This window comes from Mirounga leonina, unplaced genomic scaffold (genome assembly GCF_011800145.1).
Source record: "Mirounga leonina isolate KUSES-001 unplaced genomic scaffold, KU_Mleo_1.0 Mir_176, whole genome shotgun sequence".
Classification (NCBI taxonomy): domain Eukaryota; kingdom Metazoa; phylum Chordata; class Mammalia; order Carnivora; family Phocidae; genus Mirounga; species Mirounga leonina.
Window position 1 is genome coordinate 54,593,344 of NW_023270454.1, and position 21,580 is coordinate 54,614,923.

The window sequence follows — 21,580 nt, forward strand, 5'->3', positions numbered from 1 at the left end:
CACTAAATTGAGTACTAATGTTCATGTGTAAAAACTATTCTTAGTTTATGGGCCATACAAAAGCAGGCAGGTTGGCCCACAGGCCATAGTTTGCTGACCCATGGGCTAGAAAAACCAAATAAATCATAGATATGTCACAAATGCCACAATAATGTCACAAATGCAAAAATACAACTATAAAACACTACATTAAAATGATAAATTATCCAATCCTATAAAATGGTATAGGTAAAATGTAAATATTGATTTTAAAAGAATTAAACATGTCACAAGGTAGACCTAAAATTAGTATTCTATCTAAAACAAACATTAGTTATTTAATTAGCTGTGTTTTGTCTGCCTTCTTAAAATTTGTAATTTGGTAGCTAAAAGGTGGAAAAAACCCACGTGTCTGTCAATGGATGAATAGATAAGCAAAATGTGGGGTATACATACAATGGAATATTATTCAGCCTTAAAAAGGAATGAAATTCTAACATATGCTACAATGTGGAAGAACCTTGAGGACATTACGCTAAGTGAAACAAGCCAGTCACAAAAAGACAAATACTGTATGATTCTACTTATATGAGGTTCCTAGAGCAGCCAGATTCATAAACAGAAAGCAGAATGGTGGTTACCAGGGGCTGAGGGGACAGGAAAAGGGGTGGGTATTGTCTAATGTGTAGAGAGTTTTGGTTTTGCAAGATGAAGAGTTCTACAGATGAAGGGTGGTAATGTTTGCACAACAGTATGACTGAACTTAATACCACTAAACTGTACCCTTAAAAATGGTTAAGATGGTAAATTTTACCACAATAAAAATAATGGAAAAATTAAGAAACTGGAGTTAATTTGATAGTCTCTTTACAAAATTCTTCAGAAGTTAATTTCTTTCCCTCTTGGTAACTTTCTCAGTAAGTATAAGTAGTTCATTATCCTACTGATCTAAGAACAAAACTCAAAGCATGTATTATTCTCTTCAAAAAAATGCTACGGCATAATTTAAATATCTAAACACCTCACTAACGCCTTTAAATAGAAGAATTTGAAGAATAGACCTCTTTGTTTCCCCCATCCTCTCAATTCCCCTTTCTTGAGGATTAGTTTCCAAGAATCCAGCCTACATGGGTTTTCTGCTTTAGGGTCTCATCTAGCTTCAATCAAGGTGTCAGCTGGGCTGTATTCTCATCTGGAAGCTTGACTGGAGAAAAACTTGCTTACAAGCCCACTCAGCTTGTTAGCAGAATTCATTTCTTCACAGCTATAGGCCTGAGAGTTTCAGTATTTTACTATTTGTCAGCCAGAGGCCAATCTGAGCTCTTAGGGACTATCCATGGTTCCCTACCAGGTGACTCTCTCCACAGACGTTCACAAAAGGGCAGCTTACCTCTTCAAGGCCAACAGGAGAGTGAGACTGAGTGTTCTAGCAAGGCAGAGTCTAATATAACTTAATGTAACCATGGGAGCGTCATCCCATCAACTCTGCCATATAACATTTCATCATCATGGGCCATTTATTTTCTCTATAGTGGCTGGAAAAGGATGGGGGTTAATGTCTTCCTTTGTAACATAAACACATCAATAGCAGATTCCATATTAGCATTAAAAAAATCCCAAAATTCTGGGGCGCCTGGGTGGCTCAGTTGGCTAAGCTGCTGCCTTTGGCTCAGGGCATGATCCCAAGGTCCTGGGATCGAGCCCTGCATTGGGCTCCTTGCTTAGCAGGGAGCCTGCTTCTCCCTCTCCCTCTGCCTGCTGCTCCCCCTGCTTGTGCTCTCTCTGTGTCAAATATATAAATAAAATCTTTAAAATAAATAAATAAATAACCCCAAAATTCCAACACTTGTATTTTATAGTAAGAAGAAAACTGTTCATGAAACATCCCATTTTTCTACTCAATATTCTTCTAAGATGGTAATCAAAGGCAAATATACAAAAGTAAAAAGTTCAAGAGAAGCAGGAAAGGACCTAAGAACAATGAACTTTTTGAATATTTTGTAAAGTAGCATTGTTTATTATATGTCTAAGTTGTTTAGTCATTTCTAATTTTCAACCCTATACCAGAAGAGCTTTCCAAATCACTTTAATTCCATATAATATGGGCCATAACAATCAGCACCTCAAATCTAGAGCCAGCATATTCCTTGCTATATTTACCTGCAGTAAACCACTGACCAATAAGTTACAGAAAGTAAATCAAACACACACATAACCTGCTGTAAGTTTGGCTATAGAGTTGAGGATTACAAAGAACTTCTTAAATCCCATTTCAGTCCCAAGAACAATATTAATGTCCAGGTTTTCTGGGACGTTCTAAACACGTAAGTCTAGGTAGGGCTAACTGCTATCCCGTGCCACCATGAACAGATACAAGTCCAGAGTAAAGATAACTCCAGTTCACCAAAAAGAGGCACCATCTAGAGCCACATCAGATACTTAAAGCATCTACTTCAGGCTGGATTGACACCAGTGAGCTTCTGCAGAGACAGACCCATTTTTGAAGTATGTATCAAGTCGAACTGATAACAACTGTCATCTATATATATATATAAATATATTTTTAAAAGATTTTATTTATTTATTTGACAGAGAGAGACACAGCAAGAGAGGGACCACAGCAGGGGGAGTGGGAGAGGGAGAAGCAGTTCCCACCGAGCAGGGAGCCCGATGTGGGGCTTGATCCCAGGACCTTGGGATCATGACCTGAGCCAAAGGCAGACGCTTAAGAGCTGAGCCACCCAGGCGCCCCGTCATCTATATTTTTATATAGCCAATGCCAAAGGAAAACTCAAAGTACTTCTACAAAAACAAACTTCTACAAAAGTAGAAGTTCTATTACAGTGCCAAGGAATGAAGTCTTTCCTAGAAATGAGCTCTATTGCTGAAGTGGCACTCAGTATCTGTATGCCATATAGTACTTTTATCTCCTATCACTCTAATACTTAAGCATTTACACAATGCAATCCTAATTTTTTTCTGGATTCTTATCCTCATAAAGTTGATACATAAATAGGAAGTTTATTTGTTTATTTGTTTTGAAGGGTGGATATCTATTCTAAGCAGTCATCTAAGGAAATTCAACAGGTGATTGTCTCATATCCTCATGTGAAACATTTAGCAAATAATCTAATCTCTTTTCAAACTTAGTTCTTCTTTTCCATGGCTTTTAAGAAAGTAATCATGATTTTTAAAACATTTCTTAAATGTTTACTTTGTTTAGGTGCACTGTTCCTAAGAAATGATTTTTTTCTTTCTTTTTTTCCCTATGGTACAATACACAGAGCTTGTTTAGATTTCATCTTTTTTTTTTTTTAAGATTTTATTTATTTATTTGACAGAGAGAGACACAGCGAGAGAGGGAACACAAGCAGGGGGAGTGGCAGAGGGAGAAGCAGGCTTCCCGCGGAGCAGGGAGCCCGATGCGGGGCTCGATCCCAGGACCCCAGGATCATGACCTGAGCCGAAGGCAGATGCTTAACGACTGAGCCACCCAGGCGCCCCTAGATTTCACCAGTTTTACACACTCATTCCATATACTTTCGTGGTCTAAAGCCATCACTTGGAGGTGGCAATGGAAAATAGCAGTGTCAGAAGACCTGGGTTCCTTCACTAGCTATGTGACCTTGATGCCACCTTAATCTATAAAAGGGGAATAATAACTGGCCTACTATACACACAGTTGCAAATTATTCGATTTATATAAAAATTGATCACCTGTTTTAATATATTTTAAGAGATACAGGAGGGGCGCCTGGGTGGCTCAGTCGTTAAGCGTCTGCCTTCGGCTCAGGTCATGATCCCAGGGTCCTGGGATCAAGCCCCGCATCGGGCTCCCTGCTCGGCCGGGAGCCTGCTTCTCCCTCTCCCACTCCCCCTGCTTGTGTTCCCCTCTCTCGCTGTGTCTCTCTCTGTCAAATATATAAAATCTTAAAAAAAAAAAAAAAAGAGATACAGGAAAAGATTCTTCTTAAAATTCTTTTCATAGTAAGGCTGCTGGTGAAAAAGCACAGGCTTTACATTCAGGAGTCCTGTGTTTCTTGGATTCTTGCTTTGTTACTTATTTGTGGTGTGACCCTAGGAAAATGAACTATTCTCCATGCTTTCGCTTTCCTTGTATGCTTGACACAATCCCAACTCAGAAGACTGTTGTAGGGATTAAATGAGGCAAATCAATAAGCACTCACTCAACATATATTCATCTAGCAATTATTCTGCTTGGTGCAATCCTGATTAAAAGTGCCTTTGTGAAATACACACACACACACACACACACATGCCAGACTTAGGGGATTAGAAGTCAATGATACATTAAAGCAACATTATGGCAAAAAAATATATATTAATTTTTTTTTAACCTATATACCTTCTTGGAACCAGTCATAGGAATCTGATAAGTTTTTTGAGCTGTTAGAAACAAATTTGCAAGACTGAATCCAAGCACAAATATATCAGGTCTGGATTCAGAAAACAGTTCTGAACTAACAGAAAACACATTTCAAATTTAGCTGCTCACGAGTGGAATGTCCCTGACAGGATACACACAAGAAGGTCACAAACAAGACAAAGGTTACAAGTGATGGCACATACTACACAACAGATAACTAATATAGGGTCTGGCATAGGTAACTGCTTATAAATATTGGTTGAAAGAATTGAATTGAGTCCCAACTCTGCCACTTTCAGTCCAAGTGACTCTGGGTAAGTTGTCAACTTCTCTGAATCTTAGTTCTCTATAAAATAGAAATATGTCTGCATTATCTATCTCATAGGAAAGTTGTAATCAAGTGAGATCACATGAGAATGTACTAGCACTAATAAAACAATTATGACTACTGCTACCAACTACCTTACAAGCCTACTTGTAGAAAAGTAACATGTTAATATGTAAGCACCAGAAAGAGACAGCATCAAGACCTACTGAAACAAACAAACAAAAAAACACAAGTTTTTTCTAAAAATGGCATTTTCTTTATGATGAAAGGTGCTGGTCACTGCTAAATTGGTGCTGGGCCTTTTCTAACCCCTAGATTACAGCAGCAGCGTCTGCTAGTGGTATCTTGCAAGACTGAATCCCCCAGTAGGCGCAGGAGACAGTGAGATGCCGATCTGAGGATCCCCAGATTAGAACAAGGCACTACAGGGAAGGTACTTAGCCTTTGTCGTTAGCCGAGCGAGAAAACCAACAGCGCCAAGACAATTCCACCTTCCACGGGGATTAGAGACCGCCCGCCAGCCTAACTCACTCGGGTCGGCCAAAGCGCGCCCTAAAACCCCGCTTCGTCCAGCGCCCGGGACCGCCGCGTCTCCCGCCAAGCCCTGCGTCCCCCGTCCCTGCCTCCTGGCACGTACGCAGTGTGTCGAGAGGCTCGGGGACCGCGGCCTGGACCGGCTACTTACTCACTGTCCGTTCTTAGGGCACCTGCTGTCCAGCCAGCAGAGCCTCCTGGCGCTGTCCTTTCCCTGGCTCCCAGGGCTTGCCTTCCGTCGGAGCCACAAATGCAGTGACAGCAACCTCTCCAGGAACCCAAGAATGAGAGGCCCAGACAGCCAGGCCTAGAGAGAGGGACGAGCCCGGGGCGGGGCAGCCGTTTAGACACGCCCTGAACCCTCCCCGGTTGTCTCCCAAGCAGTCCCGGGTGGCCGAGAAACGCGGACCTCAGGAGGAGGGCTAGGACACAGGGCCCCGCCCCTGATTTCTTCCCGCCCGGCGCGCTCCGGACTCCCCCGCGACTCTCTCTCTGACCTCGGGGCGCTCCGCCCACTTCCAGTTGCCGGGCACGCACGCGCACTTGCTGACTTGTTTTGACAGCTTTGGCCAACTGGGATGGGAGGGAGCAGGAGGTGTCGCGAGAGTTGGCCTCACACCGCCTCGTGGGCGGCGTAACCATGGCGAGCTTGGGGATCGAGGCAGAGCAAGAGCCACTCTTAGGCGACCGCACAGCCGGAAGCAGGTGAGCGGATGTTGGGGGAAGGCCCCCTCACCTTCCTGCACTCTTGCCACTGGCCCCTTTCCCGGCGTCAGCCTCACGGGCCCGAACGTGGGATTCAGGGCGGCGGGAGGCTGTGGCCGGTCGCGCGAGACCGGGTGATGTGCTCCTGCTGCCGAGGAAAGAGATTTCGTCGCGCGGCGCGATGAGCCAGCGAGTTCTGGTGCAGGTGTTAGAGAAATTCACACTGCCTCTTGGCCCTTCACTGCCAACAGTGTCGCGGCCATTAAGCCACCGCATTCTGCGTCCCTCTACGGAGCTCATCAGTTCACACGTTTCACAAAAGTTCCGAAATGATGGTTTTAATCGAGACTTGAAGAAACCTCTCTTACTATTGACTTAATTGCGTGATAACTTTTTGATACTTCGTTAGCAAGTAAACCTGTTTAAAACGAGCATACCTTTCTCCTATGCCAAACATATAAGGACTAATTTCTTAGCGTTTAAGGATGAACTGTACTTCGACCCTTATATTTCTGGTTATTTTGATCCTACTTTATGGACAGTAATTCAGAATTGTTCAGTTTGTCTCTTACTACTTAGTTAAGTAACTATTTTTGTCTTTAGGAAAACGGAATTAAATATTATTGTGTTGAAACAATTTATCAAGTAAATTAATACACAGTTAAGCTGTCAACGACCATGTTAATTTTTGCACATTTGTCTCTCTTAAGCACCAAACTTTCATTTTAACCACTTTGTTTGAAACTCTTTTGGGCAGTGTATTTCTCTGGTCCCCGATTTACTAAACGGAATATATGTATTGCAATTTTATCTATATTTTATCTTGAGATCAATACAATTATTATCAATCCCGAAATATTCCATAATACAGGGATGTACTCAGGGCCTGCTGAGACATTTTGGACTATTTGCTTCTATACTAGTTTATTTTACACAATTTTTTTTTTAAGATTTTATTTATTTATTTGAGAGAGAGAGAGCTTGAGCAGGGTGAAGGGCAGAGGGAGAAGCAGATTTCCCCAGTGAGCAGGGAGCCCATTGCTGGGATCATTACCTGAGCCTGAGGCAGATGCTTTAACCTACTGAGCCACCCAGGCGCCCTTTACTTTCTTTCACTTTCTTACTAATTTATACACTTGCTACACGTTTAAAGTTTTATGTCTGCTTTTCTACCTATTCTGTTGCTGGCAGACTATTCCTCATCATGTTTTGTTATGTATTGACAATCCCTGTTTTTGTTGCTGTCAGCAGCCTCTCTTCTCCCAACTTTATTTTGAAATTTCTAGTTTGCTTCTGCTTTGAAAACCATTTCTAAGCTTAATAGAATTATGTGCAGTTAGAACATGGAAGCTATGACTAAGGACTAACCATCTCTCTTAGGTGCATGTGCTTCAGTGCATAGACTTTGTGACATTTGGATTTCTCAAAGTTCTTTTTGCTTCTACCTGGTTCTTGACTATTTTTCAGATAAATTCAGGATCCTTGAGTTAATAGTTGGATGTGGTCTTACGGTATATATTCTGTCACCATGTCCAAATAAATCTACTTTAAAAAAGGAATTCTTTTTCTTACTCTTTTTTTTTAAAGATTTTATTTATTTATTAATTTGACAGCAAGAGAGGGAACACAAGAAGGGGGAGTGGGAGAGGGAGAAGCAGGCTTCCCGCACAGCAGGGAGCCTGATGCGGGGCTCGATCCCAGGACCCTGGCATCATGACCTGAGCCAAAGGCAGATGCCTAATGACTGAGCTGCCCAGGCACCCCTCTTTTTCTTACTCTTATGTACTCTTATGCTTCAGTTATGTCTGAGTGATTGTTTGAGGCTCATTAGGGTGCATCTAAATTCAGATGTTCTGTCCATAAACAATACTTGATTGAGGTTCTAGATTTAGCATTTTAAAAATAAGGGTGTATTTTTTAAATAAGGTGTATTTTGGGGTGCCTGGGTGGCTCAGCCAGTTAAGCATCTGCCTTCGGCTCAGGTCATGATCCCAGGATCCTGGGATCGAGCCCCGCATCGGGCTCCCTGCTCCGTGGGGAGCCTGCTTCTCCCTCTCCCACTCCCCCTGCTTGTGTTCCTTCTCTCGCTCTCAAATAAATAAGATCTTAAAAAAAAATAAAAATAATAAGGGTGTATTTTAAGAATAATACAATAAGCATACTGTGTTTTAAAACGTAGATTCGGGCTCAGATGGTTAAGCGCCTGCCTTTGGCTCAGGGCATGATCTCTAGGTCCTAGGATCGAGCCCCACATGGGCCTCCCTGCTCAGCAGGGAGTCTGCTTCTCCTTCTTCCTTTGCTTCTCCCCACTGCTCCTGCTCTCTCTCTCGCTGTATCTCTCTGTCTCAAATGAATAAATTTAAAAATTCTTTAGAAAAAAAAAAAAAAACATAGATTCCCTAGTAAAATGAACATATAATATAACTAATTGACAAGCCCTGTTCGCTTTGAGTAAATTGTAGAAACTACAGCCTAGTTCGCCACCAACTTTTTCTCACTAAGAAAGTTAGTTTTAATTTACTGGTCTGGTGAGTCCTTAGTGGTCTCCACTGACCCCATCTATAGTGTTTAAGAGAACAAAGTATTGGCAAACTTTTTCTGTAAAGGCCCAAATGGTAAATATTTTAGGCTTTGCAGGACAAGAGGCAAAATCAAAGATATTATAGAGGTACTGAGATAACAAGAAAGAAAAATTCTCACAAAAAATTTTAGTAATGAAGTTTAAAATATAATAAATGAGTAAAATTTTTTGCAATACAAATCCATGAGAGGAATGGAATTTCTTTTTAGGAGTGGCATTTTTCTTAACTAGAGTTAAAAGTTGATGTTTTCTAACAAGTTGCTCACAAATATTCATCTGTAAAAACTATTCTCCAGTAGAAACTGGTGATCTAGAAACAGGTGACAACATTGGGTTTGGACTAGAGACTATAGATTGCTGATCCCTCTTTTAGATTATCCTAAAATGTTAACAGGTACTTAAAATTTTTTCTTTGCAGCTCTAGTCCAGTTTCTGTATTACAGATAATATCTGCGACTTCTGGTCTTATAGAGCATATCCTTATAAAACATTCTCAGTTTATTTTTGCCTTCTAAATTTTATACTGTAACACCATTACACTATTGTGTCAACGAGCACACACTTTTTTCTCTTATCTTCTTTGAATATGGGTTCTTTTTTGCTCTTCAGTAGTTCACAAATGCTCTCTCTGGTAAATAGTAATTTTATTTTTCCTCAGTAAAGCCAGAGTCATTTTTGGGGTTGTTTTTTTTTAAATAAAGATTTTATTTATTTATTTTTCAGAGAGAGAGGGAACACAAGCTGCGGGAGTGGCAGGCAGAGAGAGAAGCAGGCTCCCCGCTGAGCAAGGAGCCTGATGCAGGACTCAATTCCAGGACCTTGGGATTATGACCTGAGCCAAAGGCAGATGCTTAACTGAGCCACCCAGGCATCCCCAGAGTCATTTTTTGAAAATAAAGTACTGCTGTTTACCCAAGAGTCCTTGTATTAAATAATGATCTATTGAACCTAAATTTGGCACTGTTTACTTATTTCTGTTACATTTTATTTAACTTATTTTGGTGGTCAGTTCACTCCAGTATTCCATGTATTCTTCCCAGTTTTTAAGTTACAATTTGACAAATTGTCTTGGAAGTGCAGCATTCCTTCTTGTGCCTTTGTGATACAAGAAAGAAACCTTCAGATTACTTCATCTTAACCATGTGATATGGTTGGTTGAATCATCACAATTAAGAAAATATAATAAGGGACACCTGGGTGGCTCAGTTGGTTAAATGTCTGCTTTTGGCTCAGGTCATGCATGATTGGGATTGAACCCAGCATCAGGCTCCCTGCTCAGTGAGGAACCTGCTTTTCCCTCTCCCTCTAGTTGCTGTTCCCCCTGCTTGTGCTCTCTCTCTCTCTCTCTCTCACTCTCTCTCTCTCTCTGTAAAATAAAATATATATAAAAAAGAGGGCGCCTGGGTGGCTCAGTTGGCTAAGCAACTGCTTTCCGCTCAGGTCATGATCCTGGAGTCCTGGGATCGAGTCCCACATCGGGCTCCCAGCTCAGTGGGGAACCTGCTTTTCCCCGACCCTCTCCCCTCTCATGCTGTTTCTCTTTCTCTCTCAAATAAATAAATAAAATTAAAAAAAATATATATATATATATATAATAAAAATGGTAACTTGGGGCATCTGGGTGACTGAGTCAGTTAAGCCTCCAACTCTTTTTTTTTAATTTTAATTTTATATTTTAAATTTAAATTTAGTTAATTAACATATAATGTATTAGTTTCAGAGGTGGAGTTCAGTGATTCATCAGTCTTTTTTTTTTTTTTTTTTAAGATTTTATTTATTTTTTAACAGCGAGAGACACAGTGAGACAGGGAACACAAGCAGGGAGAGTGGGAGAGGGAGATGCAGGCTTCCCGCTGAGCAGGGAGCCCGATGCGGGGCTCGATCCCAGGACCCTGAGATCATGACCTGAGCCGAAGGCAGACGCTTAACGACTGAGCCACCCAGGCGCCCCTCATCAGTCTTATATAATACCCAGTGCTCATTATATCACATGCCTGTGTTAACGTCCATCACCCAGTTATCCCATCGCCTCACCCCCCTCCTCTCCAGCAACCCTCAGTTTGCTTCCTATGATTAAGAGTCTCTTATGGTTTGTCTCCCTCTCTAGTTTCGTCTTGTTTTATTTTTTCCTCTCTTCCCCTTTGATCCTCTGCTTTATTTTCTTAAATTCCACATATGAATGAGATCATATAATAATTATCTTTCTCTGATTGACTTATTTCGCTTAGCATAACACCCTCTCTACTTCCATTCATGTCATTGCAAATGGCAAGATTTCGTTTTTTTTTAAAGATTTTATTTATTCATTTGAGACACAGAGGTACAGAGAGAGAGAGAGAGCATGAGCAGGGGGAGAGGCAGAGGGAGAGGGAGAAGCAGGCCCCCCCGCCGAGCCAGGAGCCCAATGTGGGGCTTGATCCCAGGACCCCAGGATCATGACCCTAGCTGAAGGCAGACACTTAACCATCTGAGAGCCACCCAGGTGCCCCAAGATTTCATTTTTTTTGATGACTGAGTAATACTCCATTGTATATATGTATGCTACATCTTCTTTATCCATTCATTTGTTGATAGACATCTGGGCTCTTTCCCCATAGTTTGGCTATTGTGGACATGGCTGCTATAGACAGATCACTACAAGGACACCTGGGTGGCTCAGTTGGTTAAGCGTCTGCCTTTGGCTCAGGTCATGATCCCAGGCTCCTTGCCCAGCAGGGAGCCAGCTTCTCCCTCTGCCTGCCATTCCCTCTGCTTGTGTGCACTCTCCTTCTCTCTCTGACAAATAAATAAAATCTTTTGAAAAAAAGTAAATCGATCACTACATTTGTATCTTTGGGGTAAATACCCAGTAGTGCAATTGCTGGTCCTAGGGTAGCTCTATTTTCAACTTTTTGAGGAACCTCCATACTGTTTTCCAAAGTGGCTACACCAGCTTGCATTCCCACCAACAGTATAGTCCCCTTTCTTTGCATCCTCACCAACATCTATCGTTTCCTGACTTGTTAATTTTAGCCATTCCAACCGGTGTGAGGTGGTATCTTATTGTGGTTTTGATTTGTATTTCCTTGATGCCAAGCGATGTTGAGCATTTTTTCATGTGTCTTTTGGCCATTTGTATGTCTTTGGAGAAATATCTATTCATGTCTTCTGCCCATTTTATTATTGGATTATTTGTCCTTTGGGTGTTGAGTTTGATAAGTTCTTTAAAGATTTTAGATACTAGCCCTTTATCTGATAAGACATTTGCAAATATCTTCTCCCATTCTGTGGTTGTCTTTTGGTTTTGTGGACTGTTTCCTTTGCTGAGCAAAAGCTTTTTATCTTGATGAAGTCCCAATAGTTCATTTTAAGCCCCAACCCTTGATTTCAGTTCAGGTCATGATCTCAGGGTGGTTAGACCAAGCCCCACCATCAGGTTCCATGCTCAGTGCAGAGTCTGCTTCTCTTTCTCTCCCCCTCTCCCTCAGCCACTCCCCTCACTCATGCATTCTCTCTTTCTAAAATAAATAAATAACTCTTAAGAAAAAAAGTGGTAACTTGGGGCACTGGGTGGCTCAGTTGTTAAGCGTCTGCCTTCAGCTCAGGTCATGATCCCAGAGTCCTGGGATCGAGCCCCACATCAGGTTCTCTGCTTGGCGGGAAGCCTGCTTCTCCCTCTCCCACTCCCCCTTCTTGTGTTCCCTCTCTTGCTGTGTCTCTCTCTGTCAAATAAATAAAATCTTAAAAAAAAAAAAAATAATAATAATAATAAAAAATGGTAACTTGAGGGCGCCTGGGTGGCTCAGTTGGTTAAGCGACTGCCTTCGGCTCAAGTCATGATCCTGGACTCCCGGGATCGAGTCCCGCATCGGGCTCCCTGCTCGGCGAGGAGCCTGCTTCTCCCTCTGACCCTTCCCCCTCTCATGTACTCTCTCTCTCTCTCTTCTCACCCTCTCAAATAAATAAATAAATAAATCTTTAAAAAAAAAAATGGTAACTTGACTGAAGGACAGTTACATTCTCCTATGTTCCTACTCTCTCCAACAGAGTAGAAAGATGCACTTCTTCACCAAAATTATACTTTTGAATTAAAAAGAAGGAAAAAGTAAAATTCTTTATTTTGAAAAATTTCAAATCCATAGAAAAGTTGAAAAAAGAGTACAATGAACACCTGTATACCCTGTCACTAACTGTTAGCCTTTTCCACACTGCTTGGATTTCTTTCTATATACCCACACACCCTTCTTTTGCCAAACTTCCCAAAAGCAGGTTGCAGATATCATGACACTTTATCCCAGGTATTTCAGTCTGCAGCCTGCATCTTCTGGGTTTTTTTTTTTTAAGATTTATTTATTTATTTTTAGAGAGAAAGAGTGCATGCATGCAATGGGAAGGGGCAGAGGGAGAGGAAGAGAGAGAAGACTCCCCACTGAGTACAGAGCCGGACTTCACAACCCTGAGATCATGACCTAAGCCAAACCAAGAGTCGGCCACTTCACCAACTGAACCACCCACGTGCCCCTGTAGCCTGCATCTTCTCAAAACAAAAACATTCTTTTACACAACTACATCACTATTGGCATAGCTAAAAATACAATACTAATTCAAAATACCATGCAGTATACAGTCTATACTCAAGTTTTTTTCAGTTGTTCCAAAAATGTACTTTATGGCTATTGAAAAGAACAACAACAACAGGATCCAGGGGCACCTGGGTGGTCAGTTAAATGTCCGACTCTTGATTTTGGCTAAGATCATGATCTCGGGGTAATCAGCTCAGGTCATGATCTTGGGTGGTAGGATCGAGCCTCATGTCAGGCTCCATGCTCAGCGGGGAGTTCGCTCGAGATTCTCTCCCTTTCTTTCTGCCCCAACCCCCACTCACGCACTTGTGCTCTCTCTCCCTCTCAAATAAATAAATCTTTAAATTTTTATTTATTTGAGAGAGAGAGAGAGCGAGCACATGAGAGGGAGGAGGGTCAGAGGGAGAAGCAGACTCCCCGCCGAGCAGGGAGCCCAATGCGGGACTCGATCCCGGGACTCCAGGATCATGACCTGAGCCGAAGGCAGTCGCTTAACCGACTGAGCCACCCAGGCGCCCTAAATAAATCTTTAAAAAAGAAAAAAAAACAGGATCCAATTAGTGGTCATGCATTGATTGTTGTATTTGTTTAGACTCTCTCAACTGATAACTGTCCCCTGATCTTTTCTCTCTGTTCTTTCCAATATTGAGTCTTTTGACAATTCTAGGTCGTTTTCTGTAGAACATCTCACATTCTGGATTTTTGGCCTGTTTCTTTTTTTTTTCAAAGATTTTATTCACCTATTTGAGAGAGAGACCACATGAGAGGGGGAGGGTCAGAGGGAGAAGCAGACTCCCCGCCAAGCAGGGAGCCCGATGCGGGACTCGATCCCGGGACTCCAGGATCATGGCCTGAGCCAAAGGCAGTCACTTAACCAACTGAGCCACCCAGGCGCCCCTGGCCTGTTTCTTTTTTAATAGATCCTGGTCAGTCATTTCTGGCAAGAACATCCCATGGGTTATGTTGAGAATGTCCCAATTTAGTAAAGTAAGGAGGCTTCAGATGCGCAGCCATCCCACTATTGTGGATGCCAAGCTTAACCACTTGGTTAAGAGGGTGACTGCTGTATCTCTCGATTATAAAGCCTCATTTTCCATTTTGGGATTAGAAAGTAGCCAGTGGGCTGATGCTTTGAGACCCTGTGACTATCCTGTTCTCAACAACTTTTCAACCAGTTGTTTTAGGATCCATCAATTATCCTTTCTTTCTTTCTTTCTTTCTTTTTTTTTTTAAGATTTTATTTATTTATCTGACAGAGAGAGAGAGAGCAAGAGAGTGCAAGCAGGGGGAGCTGCAGAGGGAGAGGCAGAAGCAGACTCTGTGCTGAGCAGGGAGCCTGACTGGGGCTCGATCGCAGCCCCAGGATCGTGACCTAAGCCGAAGGCAGAAGCATAACTGACTGAGCCACCCAGGCGCCCCTCAATTATCCTTTCTTTCATCCATTATTACATGGAGAGTAGTTATTAAATAGCAATTTTCTAAATCTGTCATCCCTTCAATATTTAATAGCTGTCATTAAAAGAAGAAAAATTTTTTTAAAGATTTTATTTATTTATTTGACAGAGATACAGCGAGAGAGGGACCACAAGCAGGGGGAGTGGGAGAGGGAGAAGCAGGCTTCCCGCTGAGCAGGGAGCCCGATGCGGGGCTCGATCCCAGGACCCTGGGATCGTGACCTGAGCCGAAGGCAGATGCTTAATGACTGAGCCACCCAGGCACCCCAGTAATAAAATCTTTAAAAAAAAAAAAAAGATCTGAGCAAAATAGTTATTTGAAAATTTCAGGCTTACTTTAATGATAGTTCTTATAAGTGATAGTCATTTTAATTTCTTTTTTTTTTTTAAGATTTTATTTATTTATTAGAGAGAGACAGCGAGAGAGGGAACACAAGCAGGGGGAGTGGGAGAGGGAAAAGCAGACTCCCAGCTGAGCAGAGAGCCCAATGCGGGGCTCGATCCCAGGACCCTGAGATCATGACCTGAGCTGAAGGCAGACGCTTAACGACTGAGCCACCCAGGCCCCCCGTCATCTTAATTTCTGATATCCAGGAAATAATAATGTGTTCATTAAAAATATAATACCCAATGCTGGAAAGTGATACCAGAATCCAGTGCTGTGGGAATGAATGGTGGATACCTTTTGCTGATATGTAATTATCTGCATTATTTATTCCAGATTCCAGGTTATTGATTTCCAAATAGATGGTCCCCGACTTATGATAGCTTAGCTTATGATTTTGCAACTATACAATGGTGCAAAAGTGATATGCTTTCAGTAGAAACCATGCTCCAAATTTTGAATTTTGATCTTTTCCTGGCCTAGTGATACGTGATAGGCTACTCTCTTGCAGTGCTAGACAGTGGCAGTAAGCCACTGTTCCCAGTCAGCCACTTGATCACCAGCATAACCCACCCATGCACTTTCAACCATTCTGTACCCATACAGCCATTGTGTTTCTCACTTTTAGTACAGTATTTTATAAATTACATGAGATATTCAACACTTCGTTATAAAACAGGCTTTGCGTTAGATGATTTTTCCCAACTGTAGGCTAATGTCAGTGTTCTGAGCATGTTTAAGGTAGGCTGGGTTAAGCTATGGTGTTCAGTAGGTTAGGTATATTAAATGCATTTCCGACTTAATGTATTTCCAATTTACAATGGGTTTTTTGGGAGGTAACCCCATTGTAAGTCAAGAATGATCAGTATGAGCATCTGGGGTTCTGGTTTTTAGACTGGGGAGAGGGCAGGAAGGGCAGAGGGAAAGGAAGAGAGAGAATTTTAAGCAGATTCCACACCCAGTGCAGAACCCAGTGAGGAGCCACACATGAGGCTCAACCTCACAATCCTGACGTCATGACCTGAGCTGAAATCAAGAGTTAGTTGCTTAACCAACTGAGCCACCCAGGTGCCCCTGGGGTTCTGCTATTTTTCAAGTACGCTACATTATGGTGAAAAGTCTATTTTTATGGAATGGCATATATAGTATTAAGAACTTCATATGTATTATATCAGCAGCTAATATACCTGGCACATAGTAGATCTAATTAATGTTAGCTGTCTTCCTTCGCTCTACCACTCCCAATCACATCACTTTTGAAAAAAAAAAAAGTTTCTTTTTTGAAAAGTTTCTCTTTGAAGACAACTTTGATAGCTCTAAGGTCTATTTTAGAAAATAACTTTAGAACATAAGAAGACATTTTGTCTGTTGTGTTTGTCTTAATTCTTTGAAAACATAAAGCTCATATTAAGGTAAATTTATTAACTCTTTCTGTATGTGAATGTGAGAATGTAATGAAACCATACACACTCTCATGTATCACCTGACTGAAATAAGATGTATGCTTAATATACTTGCCTTTACTCCAGGTCATAGGCTTATATGAAAGATCAACCCAGTCTAGAAGGACCTTGGACTCTCTTTAGTCCACTAATAGAACTTGTCTGGTAACCCATGTTGGAGCAAAGGCAAGTGTTCTAGAGGTCCCAGGCCTAGGAATGTCACATCAAACTTTTCTGGTGTCACTTCTACATTAATTTTGCTGAAAGTACCTAGCCAAAATAGCTTCCTGCAGCAAAGCCAATTTACTGTTATCAAGTAGAAACATGTCATAATGATGATAGTAATTATTTTTTTAAAATATGTAATAGTTGTATATCCCATCCATAGGAGATCTAGTTGTTGTAGCTAGTTTGATTTATTTTGATGTACTTTATTTATTTTGTCAGTTTAACAAATTCCAACACTCGATTTGTAGCAGGTCAATGATAGCAAAATAATTAGTTGACAAAATGTTATGCCTTTTTAAGCTACCTGATGTCTCCCAAGTGTCTGTGTATAGTGATGCATTAATATAACCTACTGAAATTCAAAGAAATAATGCTTATTCATAGATAATTAGTACAGCAAGAACCAATATTAGTAAATTATACCTCTGTCATATCTTTTTAATTACTTTAGGAGAAAGAAAATAAAATTGTACATACTGAGATAACATTATACTACTTTTTTCTTCTTTAATCCTAGAGAATGGGATATTATAGAAACTGAAGAACATTATAAGAGCCGATGGATATCTATTAGGATTCTATATCTTACCATGTTTCTCAGCAGTGTAGGTAAGTATTAGAAATTATATATAATTTTAAAAATTCAGAAAGTATCTTATTTTAATGTCACTTAATTTTTTAAATTATTATTTTATTTTGGTAAAAATCACATAATATAAAATTTCCCATCTCAACTATTTCTAAAATCAGAAGCGTTACATTTGTCTACATGATTATGTAACCAATATCCAGAGCTTTTTCATCTTGCAAAACTAAAACTCTGTACCCATTAAACAACTCCTCATTTCCCCCTACTCCTACGTCCTGGCAACCACCATTCTTTCTGTTTCTATGAATTTGACTACTCTAGATACTTCATATAAATGGAATCATACAGTATTTTTCTTTTTGTGACTATTTTATTTAGCATAATGTTCTTAAGGTTCATCCATGTTATAATATGAGTCAGAATTTCCTTTTTTTTTTTAAGGCTCAATAATAGTCCATTGTATATGTGGTGGGGAGGAAAATCTTTTCCTCTACTTTCTTAGGTTCTGTAGCTGGCCCCTGCAAATTAAAGCAAGGGAAGACAGATCAACAGAATGAAATCTTGCCATTTGCAACTACAGGCTACATGGGTAGAGCTAGAGAATATGCTAAGCGAAATAAGTCAGGCAGAGAAAGACCAAAAAAGTATGATTTCATTCATATGTGGAATTTAAGAAACAAAACAAAAAGCAAAGGGAAAAAGAAAAGAGAGAGAGACAAACCAAGAAACAGACTCTTAACTAACTATAGAGAACAAACTGATGGCCAATCAGAGGGGAGGAGGGAGTGGGGTGATAGGTGAAATAGGGGATGGGGATTAAGGAGTGCACTTGTCATGATGAACACTGGGTAATATATGGAACTCTTGAATCACTACATTGTACACCTAGAACTAATACAACACTGTATGTTAACTATACTGGAATTAAAATAAAATAAAATACTTCTAATTTTTAGTAATTATCTAAAATTATGAGTAATAATTTTAATAGCAAAAAAGAAAATTATTTTAACTTTAGATTTTAATTAGTATGTTAAACATTTTACCTAAGTTTCTTGATTGTGAAATTGTAACCTTGATTTCAAATATTAGTTTACTCTTCTAGTCCTCTTTTCCTCAAAATCAATATGTCAATTCAAAATACACTAAAATGAAACTATTAACTAAATTATTTTTTATTTATTTATTTAATTTATTTATTTGTCAGAGAGCACAAGCAGGGGGAACAGCAGAGGGAGAGGGAGAAGCCGGCTCCCTGCTGAGAGGAAATTATTTTTTAAAATAGGCTTTCTAAAAAGAATGAAGTGGGCGCCTGGGTGGCTCAGTTGGTTAAGCGACTGCCTTCGGCTCAGGTCATGATCCTGGAGTCCCTGGATCGAGTCCCGTGTCGGGCTCCCTGCTCAGCAGGGAGTCTGCTTCTCCCTCTGACCCTCCCCCCTCTCATGCTCTCTACCTCATTCTCTCTCTCAAATAAATAAATAAAATCTTTAAAAATAAATAAATAAATAAATAATAAAATAAAAAGAATGAAGTATTGGACGCCTGGGTGGCTCAGTTGGTTAAGCATCTGCCTTCAGCTCAGGTCGTTAATCCGGGGTTCTGGGATCGAGCCCCGCATCAGGCTCCCTGCTCAGCGGGGAGCCTGCTGCTCCCGCTCTCCCTGTGCGCTCTCTCTGTCAGATTAATAAATAAAATCTTGAAATAAATAAATAAGGTCCATGTTATAGTTCAAAAAATTCTATCTATAAATAGTGATGAAATCATTTTAAGTATAAATAACAAATTTTGCCTCTTTACAGGATTTTCTATTGTGATAATGTCAATATGGCCATATCTCCAAAAGGTTTGTACACTTTAAACTATTATTCTCTTAAGTAGCTATAGTAATAATAACTCTTATATAGTTAAGAGTTTTCTTAAGAGTCTCTTTGGTATTTTATTGACTTAGTCCTTACTAGAGTAACTTGAGATAATAATTCCTCAAAAGAGGCTTACAGGTAAGGTGATCAAATGCTTTATTGTGCAAACCAGAATACTCTTGAAGTGAAGGGAGTACTATATCAGGAAAACAGGATTATACCTGGACAGTCCCAGGCAAATGTAGATGTATGGTAACCTACTTCTTAGCCACTTTCACATCCCATCAATACCCACTCCCTGATAAAAAAAGAAACTAAACTACACATAGTCTGAATTCCCAAAATGTACAAATGACATTTATATGGAATAATTTTGTGCTTTCCTATAGAATTAATTTGGGTTGTCAGGTGACATTGTAAAAAGAATAGATAATATATGTATTTTGATTCTTTGGTTACTAGATGGGAAGGAGGGGGTCAAGAAGATGCAAGTTTAGTGGGTACTCTGACATCAGTTAATCATCAAGTCCTGCCAATTCTATCTTTAAAAAAAAAAAAATATATATATATATATATATGACATATAACATAATGTAAATATATGTCAATTCTATCTTAAATCTCCAGAAATGAACTTAATGAAAATCAGTATATAAGTTGCAGACATAATTCATCTATAACAATACTTCATGTAAGGTTCTTGATGGAGCTCCTCTGTACTCTTCAACCTCCTATTCACTCCTTAAACTGCTACGATCTGATTAACTCCTCTACTACCCTGAAACTGCTCTCATTAAAGTCATCAGTGACTTAATTGCTGACCAGATAGATACTTTTCAGTCCTTTAGGTGATATTTGGGTAGCGTTTGACATTGTTGTCCTCTCCCTGCTTCTGAAAACCCTCTCTTAGCTTCTGTACATTTCTTTCTCCTGGCTTTGCTCTTTAAATATTTGTTCTTAAATTCTTTTGTGAGTGGGCGCCTGGGTGGCTCAGTTGGTTAAGCGACTGCCTTCAGCTCAGGTCATGATCCTGGAGTCCCGGGATCGAGTCCCGCATCGGGCTCCCTGCTCGGCAGGGAGTCTGCTTCTCCCTCTGACGCTCCTCCCTCTCATGCTCTCTGTATCTCATTCTCTCTGTCTCAAATAAATAAATAAAATCTTTAAAAAAAAAAAAAATTCTTTTGTGAGTTTTCTTTATCAACTTGTTCCTTATATGTTGGCTTTCCCAGAGGTTGGCCTGTGTGTGTGTGTGTGTGTGTGTGTGTTGTAGCCTAAATCCTAAGCTTTGGTCCATGTTAGATCTTTTTTTTTTTTAACTATTTATTTATTTATTTTAAAAAAAGATTTTATTTATTTATTTGACAGAGAGAGACACAGCAAGAGAAGGAACACAAGCAGGGGGAGTGGGAGAGGGAGAAGCAGGCCTCCCGCAGAGCAGGAAGCCAGATGCGGGGCTTGATCCCAGGGCCCTGGGATCATAACCTGAGCTGAAGGCAGATGCTTAAGGACTGAGCCACCCAGGCACCCTGGTCCATGTTAGATCGATAGCCAACAATTTGTTACACATTCTACTTGCATGAACCTAGCTTCCTAGGGTCTTTATACATTTTTTCCCCCTTTTTTCTGGAATGCTTTCCCTGCCTTCATCTCTCCTTTTCTCTGTCCTTCCCTTCCATCCTACTTTCCTGTTATCTTTTATTCATTCTTCAAGGCTTTGTTCAATGTTACCTCCTCCGAAAAGCCTTCTCTGATTGTCCCCCAGCCCAGTGTGAGTTAAAAGGTTTTCCTATGTACCTCCACACCCCGTTATCATTAACACTTATCACTGAGTGCCATAACAATGTGTTTACAGAGAATTAACTTCCCTACTAGATTGTTAGGATGGTCAGATAGCTTCAACAAAAATGCTAGAATATTTGATGAATACTTAGAGATTAAAAATAATGCCTATGATACAAGAAGTTTATTGACATTTAATATTTCATTTTAGACTTTTTAGTTTTTATGAATTTTTAACTTTTTGAAAATGCTGACTTAAAATATCTGATATTTTAAAAGGAATATAAGGACAAATACAAATGTCATTTTTATTGATTTGGTGCCACATTTTCATTGCTATTTTGGAATTTATTTGAAAATTAATCAAAAAATTATATTACATGCAATTGTTACCCATGACACTAAAAATTCTTTCCTTACTGGCATAGTTACTACAATTAAAGCAGAATATTTAACAATTCTAGAGCAGTTCTTTGCCAAAAATATATTTCCATGTGTCAAAACTCTTTTTATTTCTGTGGTCCTTGTATTCAGTCTGTTTAACCTCAAAATTATCAAAAGAAAGGTATTTACAATAATTAGGTCTATTCAGCACAATATGTTGAATTTTGAAAAGGTACACTCCTTTCTCCAAATATTTGAAAGCCCTTGAAAGGTAAATTTAGTGAGTACATGAACTTGTAACTAATTCTTTGGCAATACAACTATAACAGTTTCACTAAAAAACTTATCAACTAATTTTCTCAACTTATTTCATAACAATAATGT

General features: G+C 40.0%; 2 protein-coding genes across 3 annotated transcripts in view; one reads left to right on the forward strand and one right to left on the reverse strand.

Annotated features, from left to right (window-relative positions):
• Positions 1-5,728, reverse strand: part of ABHD18 (abhydrolase domain containing 18) — a 52,003-nt gene extending 46,275 nt beyond the window's left edge. The window contains exon 1 of one of the 2 annotated variants that reach the window (XM_035023095.1): positions 5,384-5,728. The gene's annotated coding sequence lies outside the window, so the exon portion shown is untranslated. Of the gene's footprint in view, positions 1-5,379 lie in introns of both variants that reach the window. The other variant, XM_035023096.1, reaches the window with a different exon arrangement.
• A 41-nt stretch (positions 5,729-5,769) lies between these two features.
• Positions 5,770-21,580, forward strand: part of MFSD8 (major facilitator superfamily domain containing 8) — a 39,487-nt gene continuing 23,676 nt past the window's right edge. The window contains exons 1-3 of the mRNA XM_035023101.1: positions 5,770-5,933; positions 17,103-17,194; positions 18,974-19,017. Of these exons, the coding sequence (XP_034878992.1) occupies positions 5,869-5,933; positions 17,103-17,194; positions 18,974-19,017 (201 nt within the window). The 5' untranslated portion in view covers positions 5,770-5,868. The remainder of the gene's footprint in view (positions 5,934-17,102; positions 17,195-18,973; positions 19,018-21,580) is intronic.